This window comes from Pleuronectes platessa, chromosome 9 (genome assembly GCF_947347685.1).
Source record: "Pleuronectes platessa chromosome 9, fPlePla1.1, whole genome shotgun sequence".
Taxonomy (NCBI): Eukaryota; Metazoa; Chordata; class Actinopteri; order Pleuronectiformes; family Pleuronectidae; genus Pleuronectes; species Pleuronectes platessa.
Genome location: NC_070634.1, coordinates 21315091 through 21328820, shown reverse-complemented (window position 1 = coordinate 21328820; position 13730 = coordinate 21315091). Strand labels below are relative to the sequence as shown.

At 42.0% G+C, this 13730-nt stretch overlaps 1 protein-coding gene across 2 annotated transcripts in view; it reads right to left on the bottom strand.

Annotated features, from left to right (window-relative positions):
* nek7 (NIMA-related kinase 7) overlaps positions 1 to 13730 on the bottom strand; it is a 59254-nt gene that overhangs the window by 33533 nt on the left and 11991 nt on the right. For both annotated transcript variants that reach the window (XM_053430050.1, XM_053430051.1), the window contains exon 2: positions 3192 to 3279. In XM_053430050.1, coding sequence (XP_053286025.1) covers positions 3192 to 3251 — 60 coding nt within the window. In that variant the 5' untranslated portion in view covers positions 3252 to 3279. The remainder of the gene's footprint in view (positions 1 to 3191; positions 3280 to 13730) is intronic.

The window sequence follows — 13730 nt, the reverse complement described above, 5'->3', positions numbered from 1 at the left end:
CAATGTGCTGTGCTCCCTCTTTTCACTCACATCATTCTGGTTGGTGATGGAGACAAGCTGCAGGGGATGGAAATTAGGTGGCAGCCGTGCAAGGAATTATGGGAAAAGTCTTTAAGGGACAGCATGTCTTGGGTATAAAGGTGACACACAACCGCCATGGGCAACTCACTAGCAGGGGGATTGAAAGAGAGAGAAAGAGAGAGAGAGAGGGGGTAGAGAGAAGGAGAGCGAGAGACAGGGAGAGCAGACAGACCGCTCGTCGGAGGAAGTGTGATACAGGCTGCCCGATAATGACACCATTGCCAAACAGCTGACAGGACACATGGTGAGTGGAAAAGGGAATGCAGGAGACAGGGAGAGGGAAAGAGGGTGAGAGGGGGGAAGACAAGCAGCAGAGGGAAGAGGGTGTGATGTGACAGCCCAGCAGTGCCAACGGCTGCCACAGAAAGGCCAGCGGCGGCAGAGAGGTGCTGTCTCCCATGGAGAGAGACAGAGGGGGGATGCAGAAACAGAGAGGGAGAGAGAAACTCAGGGCACGTCCACACTGAGCTGGCTAAACTCGGGGAAAAAACCCCCACCAAAAATACATCTTTCGATCGGTGCACACTGAGCATTAAAAACGTCTGCTGGAATAAACCTGAACACTGTGGTCACATCCTTTGGTTTGGTTGGAAAAAATTAGATATACAATCATAGAAAAATATCAGAAGTGAAAATGATCCCAGACCAGACATGAACCGGGGATGTTGTGTATCATCAATGGCGCCTTCCCCCCTTGGCCACCAGGACGCCTGAGATCACTGATTCAAATGTTAATATGCCCAATCACACAGAACATGTGTTGACATTGATGTGATGTTGAGCTGCCGATAATCTCATATCCGTATTGAGGCCATATCGTAATCCAGTCCACGATACATATCATTTCTTTATTATTGTCGGATCTTGAGCAGCAATTGTTATATCCACCTTGGTAAATCTTTAACATGTGATGAGACACTGGAAGAATCCACAAATGTACTTTTGTTGACTCTCTCGTTGCAGTTTGTCACGATTCTTCTTTAGATATGAAAGAGGATTGCGATGTTTGAGACGGTTGCGGTGACTGGTCTGCGACATAGTCTGCCAAGTGTTTTGGTCCGTGTCAGTAGGTAAGAGATCCTCATTTTGTCTCGGTTGGTCAGAGAACCTTCTCATGTTTGGAAATACCCCCCACTGTGTCCCATTCACACTCCTCCATGATTCCTTCATGCAAATTTCCTGCTAGCACCTGTGCCATGTGAAAGAAGGCATAGCGTCGTCCAATTGGAATTGTGTCTTTCATTTTCTTAATGTTTTAGTAAGGACAGGGACCTCTGTATGATGTAGTGTGGACAAAATTTTTTTTCATACATACAAAGTGTTTACCGAATTAGTGGGACTACTGTGGATGTAGTCTCCAAGACAGACAGGGAGGGATACAGGCAGAAACAGCAACTGGCAAGCAGGGGGGCTCTCTCCCACCCTCTGCAGCAGTCACCAGCCCCCTTGAGCACAGCACCATGCAATATTCATCCTCAGCCAGTCAGCCAGTGAGCCAGCCAGGCAGTTAAACCAGCAGGATTCACCCCAAAGGTGCTTCTCGTTCCTCTCCCCTCAATCTGCTCCACAACTGCTCCGCCTTGTCCCAGCGCTTACCGACAGATCTGTGTCTGTCAAACTCTGCAGTGACGATCAAAATCTGATCTGAGGGGGGCCTCCTTGCCAACCCTCCCACTCACTCAAAGAGCAAATGCGGCATTAAAAATGCACACCTTTCCAGCTCATCTGGTTTACCTAATGCATATGCATCATACCTTCGGGACCAAGAGAAATGATATTGCAAGCAATACAGATTTTCCTTTATTGCACATACAATTCAGATTCTCCAGGAGGCTGGTGGATTTTTTTCTCCTGCGCTGCAAAACAGACTGAACCTTTGGAAAGTGTGAAACAGATAGAGGACTTGTTGAAAGGCACCCATCTGGTTCCTGGCTAGACAGCCATCTACATATACTAACTGACTCTCTCTCTCCAGCTCCCACTAAATGGGATATCAGTTCAGACATGTTCTGTCAGAGTAAAAAAACAGGATGCCACACAGAAAGTTCACTGTGCATTCAATAAAAAAAAGTAGGCCTGGAAATAAAACTGACGTAAACTGCTAGAAATAGATCGGAAAAACAGAGAGAAGAGAGAAATCATTAAGCCTGAACAATAATACATAATCAACTGCTGAGAGTTCCACAGAAGATGTAGTGCCTGTGTGTGTAAGCATGGAGGGCTGTTGCCTGAGTCAAATTAATCATTAGAGCTTTTATCTGACTTTCTTCTGTGCACAACCCAATTATCCTTAATTTTCCAATTACAAATCTTAAAATAAATTAAACCCCTTGGCGATTCCAGTGTTAATGTTGCAGCGCCCTTGCATACGCAAGAAAAACAACTACTGAGAGCACCGGCCTATTTTTAGTGTTGTTTCTTTCTGAAAAAAAATTACTCTGGGGCATATGGATGATCCTCTTTGTTTAAAGTCTATTCAATAGTTATGGAGGCAAAAACATCCTTCTGGAAAGAAATCAATGGGCCTGATGTTGGAGGGCGGTATTAAAATCCAACAATGACCAGAGCTGCACAGAAACCTGAGCTGTATTGAACCAAGAGAGGCATGTAGGGAGGCCAGGCTCTGCCAGCTTCCACAGCTCTGATCAATAAAACAACTCAACATTCATCCACTGCTGTCTGTCTCACACACAGTGGTCTGCAGGATGTTTGGACTGTAAGGCACATCTTGATTGACGCAGGCAAAACGAGGGGGCAAGGATATTTACAGTTCAAAATGTGAAAGAGGTGGGAAACTATGCTGGCAATGAATGGATGAAGGGATATATCATCATAAATTATTGAACACTTTCCCTCATAAATTAATCTACAGAAAAAAAACGATTCATTCCACAATTCCTTGTTCACGAAAATCACACATTGTGTAAAATAAACCCTTAGTTACAAGGATATTCAAAATAGATAAAATCTTTTATAGAAGTATTTCTGATTTTAGTATGGTAGCATTGCCTCAATTGAATCTTAAATGAATTCATTTTACTTTATTTGTCATCTTAATTCATGGGGCTAGTTTGTCTCATCTCCACGTGTGTGTCCGTGTGTGGGGTTACCTGGGGTTGGAAGACTGGCACTGCTGCTTGCTGTCCTTGTGGCTGCGTATCCATATCCATGGTGTCAGGAGCTTGATCCTTTACACCTCTAAGAAACAGAAACGACCATTATCCACCCCAGCAGTCATTCCCTTAAAAATATTTTTTTTAAAAACCTTTCACTAGTACTAATGACCCTAATCAACTAGGCCAATGTTCGTTGTTGTTATTCAGCAGCTAACTATTGAGTGCTGGTTGCTGCCACAGTGTCCTGTTTCAGCCAAACTGGATCCCACGTCACGCCTGTGGATTGACACTCATTCTCTGGGTCCTTCTCAAGTTGCAGCATGGCGCAACTACGACAGGCAGCAATATCATTCTGAATGAAGTCGAGACAATGCTACTCTGTTTTTCGTTGGAATTCTGTCATAGATTCTTCCTTGGAATTATTGGTTAATCCAGCATTCAGTCACTTCCGCTTCATTCTAGCTTTACTGAGAAAACACAGTCTACACAAAGGTAAATGTGTTGGGTGTGGGTGTATGCCATGAAGCTATATACATGCATGTTCTGGCTTGTAGCCTCGAAGCAAACTAATTGCATAAGATACTCCACCAGCCGTTTCAAGGCTTATGAACTCACTTAAAACAGACAGTGGCATAATATGTTACCTGAATGAATAATTTACACAAATCTTTAAGAGAAGTATGATGAAAAAATGATTTTCACACGTGCAATTAGCTTAGGATTTTAGAATCTGCTCTCAACTCATGTACGGGAAGAACTCGGATTCTGGCAGATGCTCTGGGATCATTGCCAGTGCACACTAACTCACAGAATGTGGTTGCATAGCCGAAAAATTAACACCGATTTATCCATAATTTACACAGGATACAATGCAGTGTGTCATCCTCAAGGAAACGCGTATGTGAGGTGAGGTGTTTGCATGTATTCAACATTCAAAATTATGCTATTGAGATATATTCACACTTTTGATGTGATATTTGAGAGTGTGAATGTTTGTCTGAGGGTGTTTCTGTCATCTTTGAGTACAAATTTCACTCTAGGAACCAGTTACTTGGGGATGGCTTGTCCATTTGGGGACAAAAGCCACACCCTCAATAGGGAGAAAGCTGCTATTTGTGTCAGACGTTAGGGTAAGACTACGGAAAAAGTATTTTTAACATACCAAAAAGAGGCAGAGGAGAACATATCTGTGTGCGTGTGCTTTTGTGTAACGGTTGCTGTTCATCGACAGTAAGTCTTAGCATTTACAGCTGGTAGTTGAGTTGTGAATGATAAGGCCCAGTCAGGAAGTGAATGTGGGTGACTGCGTCATTGTTTCCAAATGCCTCGGTGGCTGCCTGTCCAAACTACCAGGCAGCCTCAGAGTATTCAAACTAAAATAGTGCCAGTAGCGTTTCCAAAATTCTCTGTATTAGTTGGCAGGCCATGCTTAAACATAACAGAAGTGATGAGTTTTAAAACTCAAGCATGTCATTGTGGAAGTTACCGCACTGGAGAAGAGCTGTGTCCCTCCTGTCAGTCCCATTCACTAAAGGTTAATAATGCTAATTAGACACCAGCACTGAGTAAATAAATAAATTCACAGCATTGTTAGAGCTTGTTTGTGTGTATTGAGCGCTTTCATGTGCATGTAAGAAGAATGTAAATGTCCACATGAGCAGGCAACAATTGTGCCAATACTGTGGATGTTTATTTTAGATTAGTTCAGCTATTCTTTCCGGGCGTTCACTGGCCTTGGTGTGAGCTTTGAAGATCAGGAAAATAAGTGTTTGCAGAGCGCTGTCTCTCCTGGGATTATATTGGCTATATTAGGCATATTATTTCCTGAAATTTACATTAAAAGCTTGTTTCAAACAAGTTTAAATCAATTCAGATCTGAAAAGGGTTTACAAATAACACGGCCTTAAAAGCAACCACTGCTGGAGGCAGCAGAGGCAAACACTGTAAAATGTCCGGTCCTGAGGATCTTTTTTGCTTCCCATTTTTTACCTAATAAACTCTCTAAAGTAAAACAACTTTTGAAAGCCAAATAATGCCACAGCTTTCATAAAGGTCTAACTCTGGTTAGGCTGAATAAACAACATATTCATGTTGATAGATTTTTGGCTGTTTCCTTGAAAACCACTATAAGGCCTAAACACTGAATGGTACTAGGTAGTCTGCCTTAAATTTAGGCTACCTACAATGCACCATAACAGTGATTCCACACAAGCTTTTTGACGGAGCAATAAAATAATATATAATAAAAGATAAGAAAACAGTACTTTTTAGAAACCCAACCAGAGAAATGTACCATTATGTGAAGGTCAGTGTTTACACAGGCAGAAAACCACTAAGACTGAAATTAATCACACTCCCTATAATCGCAGTATATGTTGTACCCATGCAAACCCTTAATAAGTAGACAAATGGGTTGAAAACTTAAATTTCCTATAGATAAAGGTTCCAGTCACATACAATGAAAGATCTGGGGTTCAGTAATCTGCTCTAATCTCTATATAATCATCATCACATTTTGAGCATGATCCCGTTAATGTGGATTTTTGTCACGTTAATGAAGGTGTTGCCTGTTAAGTAATTTTTTAAGCATGTTTATCTTCACATGTTAAATGAGTGGTTGGCAGCTTAATGAATTAAGGATGAAAGCTAGCGTCAGGAAAATTGGTTTTGCAGATGTGTGCAAGGTGATTTACATATTGATTAGATAAATGATTCTATAGTGGACACCTCAAAAATCTCAAATAAAAGCCAATGACATGATGTTCTTGAATTAGCAAGATTAACAAGAGTCTGATTAAAACATGCTGAGGGCTCCATTATGATATTTTAGACCACAGCGATGAGATGATTGTTGTGTAAATTATGATCAAATATGTATTATTATAATCAAATTAAATGAAGACTGATAAAAAAACTTTCAAATTGATTAAGTTAAATTGGTTGACAATTGTACAAGCAAAAAATATCTTAATCCTGGAATAAAATGAGTGAAAACTTCAGCCACATAAAGAATTTTGCACTCCAGCCTTTCATATGACTAATAAGATATGCATGGAGAACTTAATACCAGGTGAAAAAGGACTTATAAGTCAACGCCTAACTGGTTGGCTGACCAACATGGTTATTATGATTTTGTGGTCATGGGGGACTTGCATGTTATCAAACCAGCCAGCGTTCCTGCCTCCTGCCGTGACTCTCTGCACTTCAGCCTTGTGTTTCGTTAGATTGGGGCTGGCACCCTCACTCCTCTCCCTCACCCTCTATTGTTTCTGACTGTCGACATGTCAAAATAACCAGGAGGCATCCGAGGTCCCTGACGGTCTTTTGCCTCCCACGTCCCACATTAACGAGATCAATTAAGACTGCCATGTTAGATTAACGCACGGCGAGGAAGAGCACAATTAACGAAGCTAACTCAATCAAGGGGAGTCAGCGAGGCAAAGTCAGACTAAAACCTTCACCATATTAACCGTGAATCTCCCTGAATCACTCTTTCCACTCCCCCACTGCAACGTTTCTCTCATCAACCCCCAAAGGTCCTGTTGTCATCACAGGAAAGGAATTTTTGACTTCTAAAAGATTTGGCTGACAAAAAGAGAAGTGGAAACTCAAGGTACCAGTCTGCCTATGAGAATATGGTGTCTGGCCTGACTGGGATTTTGGCAGCAGCAGAGCAGCAGCAGCTAAAGCCTAAATCCCCTAACTATTCATAGATGCCTGTCAGAGACTAGTATAGAGATTTGGTTTAAGACAGCTGCTGTTTACACCAGGATAAACTCATGTTTGGTATGCGGTCGAGAATCATGTAGCCTAAATATGTTAATGCGCAATATACAAGTAGTGTTCCTAAAAATTTTTTTCATTTTTTACCAGTAAGGAGTTATCTCGCTGCTGTGAAGTCTCGTATCTAATGTCATACAATTATATTGTTAAACTTTAAAACAATAACGGTTCAAACAAATGATCCAGGAATATTCTTCCGTTGTAGGCTGGCAGGTGTGAATATAAAATAATTTAGCAGATGAATACTGGGGAGATCTACATTATATTAAGAAGCGATAAGCAAGAACCTAATTTATCTTCCAGACAGACTGATGGCTGTTTTTCTGCCACCCAGACCACCACCACTCAGTGTAAACAATGTTTTTTTGTGAAATTATAACCCGACATTGTCACAGCAGGCCCAATCACAACAAGAATATGATATGATGGACGAGGGAAGGGAGGAACAGAGTGAGGCAGAGCAGGAGGAGGAAAGACAAAGACATTAACAAAGCTATTCAGCAATTTTCTGTGAACAGCGTTCGTCTTCCTCCTTCAGCAAATGACAGGATTTGCATGTCCCCAGTCCTCATTTAAATTCTATCAAACTCATCTAATCTGTGTTTTTTTTATTTGCCTGTGACACCGGATCAATTAACCACTGTGTTGTGCAAAAGCTTTTGTTTCCTACTCAACATAAAAGCTGCTTTCAGACGTGCGCTCTGATCTACGGGAGAAGGCAAATGTCCGAGACAGTTGCACCAGACATTTTCAGGCTCCCTAGTAAAAAGTTTGGAAAATATCTGAGTGAGACAGTGTGAGAATACAACAGGATATTCAGAAGGATGTGAACCTGGGAAAATATTCTTGGGAAGCAAAAGAAGTGCCATGTATGTAGAGGATGATGACAAAGATTTTTTTTAAAGGGATAATACATTTTTGGATTAATGAAAACTATAAGATTCCATAAGAGATATGCGACCTCATAGGTTTCATGGTCTATTCATTGAGAAAAGCAAGTTCAACCTGTGTTCATTTATTAGTGGATTAATTATTATAATAAATCTTATTATTGTGCAGAATTTTTCATCTTATTATTTCTCAAATGACTATGGTGATGAGCTTTTCTGAGCCTCAAAAAGACATTCTGGAAAAGTATGTACAAGTTGGCTTTTTCGCAGACACAGTGGACAACAAGGCGTCCAACTTTGATATGAAAGAGCATATCTTCAATCATCTGTGGCAAAACTGAGTGGGAGTAGGGCACAGCAGGGATGAGGTAGGACAGAGTGAGACAGATGCAGAGCCGAGAAAAACGCCAGGAGAGAGAAAAAAAGAAGCTTGTTAGCCCTGATGTGCTCCTGGTCGTGTGAGAGACGGTGTGGAGCTGCGCACCACAGAAGTTGGCACTGGCTTTAGCGCCTCTTTAATCCCCATTTCCTCCCTACTGCATTATTCATTTAGAACCGGAGAAGAGGAAAAACAAAGAGCGGCAGCCGATTATGAAAAAAAAGGTGGATCAAGCAAAGTGAGAGGGGGGCGTGGGGGTGTATGGGGAAGTGAAGGGGAAGGGTCCTGGAATTAAGCGGTCCCAAATAGAAGAGTGCAAAATCAGCTCTCGATTGAGGACGATAAATGTGAAAACAGTCTGATGAACTTGGGTCTAAGGAGGAGAGAAAGGAGAGAGGGGCAAGATACGGGGGTGACGAGAGGGGTTTGCGGGGGTATTTAAAAAGGAGAGCGGAAAAATATAATGCGACACTATCCGGCCCGGGTGTAGGATGTGAGGGAATCAAAGACACCTTTGAGACGGCAGAAGATGACAGTGAAAGTGCCATAAGAGTGCTGTCCATGATTACAAGAAGTGCAGAAATCTTTGAGTCTCTGCTCATGAAAGGCCACCCCAGGCCTCGTCTGAAACCCCTGCTCGACTAACACTGATGACACAGAAACGGAAAGAGAGGAACAGAGAAAGAGAGAGCCACTAATGATGGAGGGGTCCAGATACTACAGACGCGGCTCGCTCTCCAATTCATTTTAATCACTATTCAAAATCATTAGCTCAAATGTGCGAGCACTCGTGTTCGTTGGACCGAGAACCGAGAGAGAGTCGCGGAGCGAGAGGGTAGCAATTACACCTCAGCGTGTGCGCCAGTCTTTGAGGACTTTGAGTAAGACGGTCCAAGACTTGATGGAATAGAAAATGAGGAGAGGAAACTATTGTCTCTCAATCTAAGAGAAGAAAAAAAAAACACAACATGGAGATAAAGGGGAAGGCTTTGAAAATGTGCTTTGCGGAGGCAGCCAAAAACACGACGAGTCGAAGCATTTGGACTTTTCAGTTTCCCCAAATGTGACTATAAAAGCCTTCAGTTAATCAGGGAGCAGCTCACTGGGAGAATATAACAGAATCTCAAACAGTCAGACAGAGGATCCAAACAACAAAAGGGACATCAAACAGGATTCATTATTCAACCAGCAGAACATGGCTCGATTTATGACCAGGTCTCTTCAGATTGGATATAGTGTGTGAATGTCTAGTTAATGAGTGTAATGTACAAATAAATGTATCTGATCAAACCCAGAGTAGCTTTTCAGGCTCTTCCAACTATAGTCTGACCAAAACTGTATTATTATTTTTTTTAAGCGAACACAGACAACAATATTCCAAATTATGATGCTCCTGTTGCATTTTACAACGTAAAAGGAGAAATTAGGAGCAGCTGTGGCTCAGGAGATGGACCAAGTCAAACAATAATAAGGAGGTTGGTGGTTTGATCCCAAGTCATACAGAACAACACTTTGTGACAGTGTGTTCAAATGGCTGAATGTGACTCTGGGTCTTAAATAAGCAAAACACAATCCATATGACTCCCTTACAATTGGTTATTTAATATCTGTGTTTAAAAATAAACTGACAAATATAAATCACTACATATTTTTGACAGTCGAGGGTGCACCCCACCTCTCACTCAGTGTCAGCTGGAATTGGTTCAAGGACCCCTGGTGACCTTAAATGATAAGTGGTATAGATCATTGATGGATGGATATTTTGGTTTTTGAATGCATTTTCATCCATTCACTGATTACTGCAGCTGCCTGTACCTGTCAAATCTTCACCAAGCAGACAGCCCAGCTGGACACCGCAGCATAAAGGCTAGGAGCTTTCAGAACTTGAAGAATCTCAGTCGACTAAGGGGGTCGGACTGACTGATGATTCAAGTCCTAAATGACCAGGGGGCAACACACGTGCACAGATGTGCTTGTGAATCAAGTTTGTGATGAAGAGTTTGTAGAACAAGAGACCGGAAAAACAACTTGAAAACATGTAATCTATGATGTGTCGTGCATTACGCGTTTATGTGCCTGTGAGTCTGTGTGATAACTTCCCCCTCTCCCTTGTGAAGAGAGCACAGCAAAATGATAAAAAATAAAAGGAAATTAAAACAAAGAAAAACCACTCAGGTCCGCTGGGACAACACAAGGCCAGTGATCCATAATGCTGCTTCCCAACTATTTATAGTCCTCCTTTACATTTTTCACTTTCCAATTTTTATAGGCTAATGATTATTTCACTCCAGAAGTAAATAGCACAGCACAAATAGCCTGGGCTTCATGTGCGGCCCAAATTGATTTATTCCCCAACAATCCTAATTAAGTAGCACAGTGCTCCGCTCTGGTGTGTGTACATTTCACCTACTGCAGCTTCTATAAAACATCTGCACTATCATCTGGCCTTTTTATGAACCAGTAAACCCATTAACTACACTGGACCCTGCTCTGTCTTCATCTGTGTGTGTCTGTGCGCGCCCACCTGCACATTTGTATCTGCTTCCATCTCAGTTTTCATTTTACATTCTCAGCCACTATGTATAGTAAACATGTCCGACACTGTGAAAAGAACTCAAGCACATGCAGGTGTCAGCCACTCTCCATCTCCCTCACACTTGTCCTCCCCACCTCCTCCCCACCCCCCTGCTCCTCTGTGCTCTGTTGCTTCTGTGTCTTGTTGACACGAGCTGGCACGTGGCTAAGAGCCCGGGCCACCTCTCTGCTCTATTGTCCTGCCCAATACACTTCGGCACTGATGGCTCTCTTGTGGCGAGGGGCCCTTTGTTGCCAGCCCGTCACTTCAGCAGGTGCCCTACAGCAAAAGGCAGAAACCAGCCAGCCAGCCCGAACCGCTTCGTTAGTGCAGAGGCACCGTTTGATGTGCTCATTTCATCAGCCGGAGACGGCAGCCAAGCAGGATGCTAATAATCACTTGAAAAACAAAAACATTCTACTCAAGCTTGTAAAAGATAAACTCCAATTTCAATGATAAAAGAAGAGTGACAGACAGCCATGGTAACAGTAGAATTAAAAGACTGCACACCAGACCAACCCGCTCTCTTTTTTCCTTAAAAAAATCCACCTTTTCCGAGGTGAATCCAATTCATACTGTCAGTCACTGAGAATAAACAGGGTACAATGACAAATTGCTGACTGTGTAAGGAAAGACAAAATCATGTGGCTATAGTATGCAAAAACATAGCTGCATTTAAGACAGCTGTGTGATCCCTCGGAAACCCTAGTGAGTGACGGAGCAGTCTGTGTGAAGCAGAGAACCCCCCCAGGCGTGCAGGAGAGGGGACCCTGGGGGTTTGGCCTACACTTGCACACCCTTGCTAAATTCACAGCCCTTCAAGATGCCATCTCAACATCACACCCCAGTTAAAACATATAAATTGAAGACGTGAAAGAACGTCAATGACACTTAATTCATGCTGGCTCATCTAGCTGTACGTGATGCAAGAACTTTTTACAAAAAATTATTAAAAGAAATCAGAGGATTCCCATGAAACCAGTGCATTAAGACCATTCCAATCATGGATTTACATCCAGCTCCTGGTTGTACTGTAAATGGTTTGAGGGTTATAGGGTTTTCAACGTTTAGGATGACAATGCCTCATTAAATGAAGTGGATCATCACAGAGACAATTAAAACTTACACAGACACTAGAAGGGCACTCAGACTGCACACCTCTGCCAAGCCTGAAGCCCTATCACGCCCTTTAAAGAATATGGGGGGAGGGGGGGCAAAATCGGACACAACTCCAACATTTAATGGGTTCTTCCTTGACTCGAGTCCCGTCCTTTTATTATCTTGTGAAGCACTTTGTAAGTTTATTTAAAAAAAAGCCATACAAATAAAAATGATGATTATATTATAATCAATAACATTATCAGTTCATTTAAACATTTGAAAGAAAATATCCCCACCCAGATGTGCACAACACAGCATGAGTAGGTCCCAAGGCTTACGGTTGCATTAGTGCCCTGTAGCAACGACTCAGGGTCTTTCACAATGCAAAACAGAGCATTGCACAGCAGAGCAGAGCTCTCAGTGCTCGGGGACCAATAAGGACTTTGTTTGTTAGCCATGTCACTGACTGACCACTAAATTAGCTTCATCACCTCTGGAACGAGTTTATCGGATGTGACATTGTGTACCACGGGGCAGGGGCTTTGTTTGTCTGCAAGGCTCCAGGGTGTTTAGTGTAAAAAAAAGAGAAAGACACAAAATGGGGACAAATGAAGGGATTTTACAAAAACATAAAATAAGGAAATGGCATGTTCACTTTTATTTATTTTTGCACTGTTCTAAATAAAGGATTGTTTTACACAGCCCTGTCAGCAGTGACAGTCTGGTCTTCGTCAGGATGGCTGTGTTTTCTGAAGCCTATAACCTCGTGATCATGCTAACAGGAGTCAACAGATGAGAGCATCATCTTCCAAGCAGCGTCTGAAATTACATTACCCTTCTTTGTCCTCTAGCAATATCTATAGAGGAGGAGATGAGGCTGCAAAGGAGGCAGCTTGACATGGCCCATGTTAACTGAAAATTTCATAAAAGCAAACAACCCACGGCAACAGAGACTCGACTATCCTGGGATACAGCAGCAAATAATTTGGCGGAACATAGTAAGGACCCTTGCAGACAAGAATCAATTAGTCATTTGTTTTTTCCAGAAATTCGGTGTGTATTTAAAAAGGAGATAAAAAAGCTACTCTTTTATCTTATTCTTATTCTGATCCATCTCAGGACTCATTTTAACAATGTGAGTGCATTGGTCGAACAAGATTGTTCGATTGTCATTGTGAGAATGGGATCTAAATACTTGATACAGATATATCAATATACAGGAGCAGCTTCTGCATGAATGAGTAAATATGACTCCTATTGTAAAGCGCTTTGAGTGGTCGTTAGTAGAAAAGCATTGAATAAATGCAGTCCTTTTACCATTTAGGCACCATGGCAGATGCTATTACAAGGGTGGATTGGCCAGGTAGAAAGAGTGCATCTGCAGAGAAAACAGATCTGTGTGTGTAACAAGCAGTATACATGAGTAGTGCCCATGCCATCGTATAGGGGCGTGTATGACTATTTAGCTCTTAAAATAACAATGAAATGCTGCATCACTGACTTCTGCAACAAATCGGTCAAAAGTCAAATTATTTTCAGATCGCCAAAACTTTACCTGACCACACCATGGGCGCTCAAATAGGTGCATTTTCTGTGTTTGTGGGTGCTTGAGGAAAAACGACAACTGTGTTGCTCTGAAACTAGAAAAAATACTTTTGGTCAATACTTTGACCAAATGTAAGATAGGGCCCTAGCGTTGTTTGAGACAATGAGACCTGTGATATGATTTTCTCATCTATGAAGGACTATTGAAAAACATCTGGTGAATGTAGTCTATTTTTCCTCCACATAAATCCAGGAGTTTC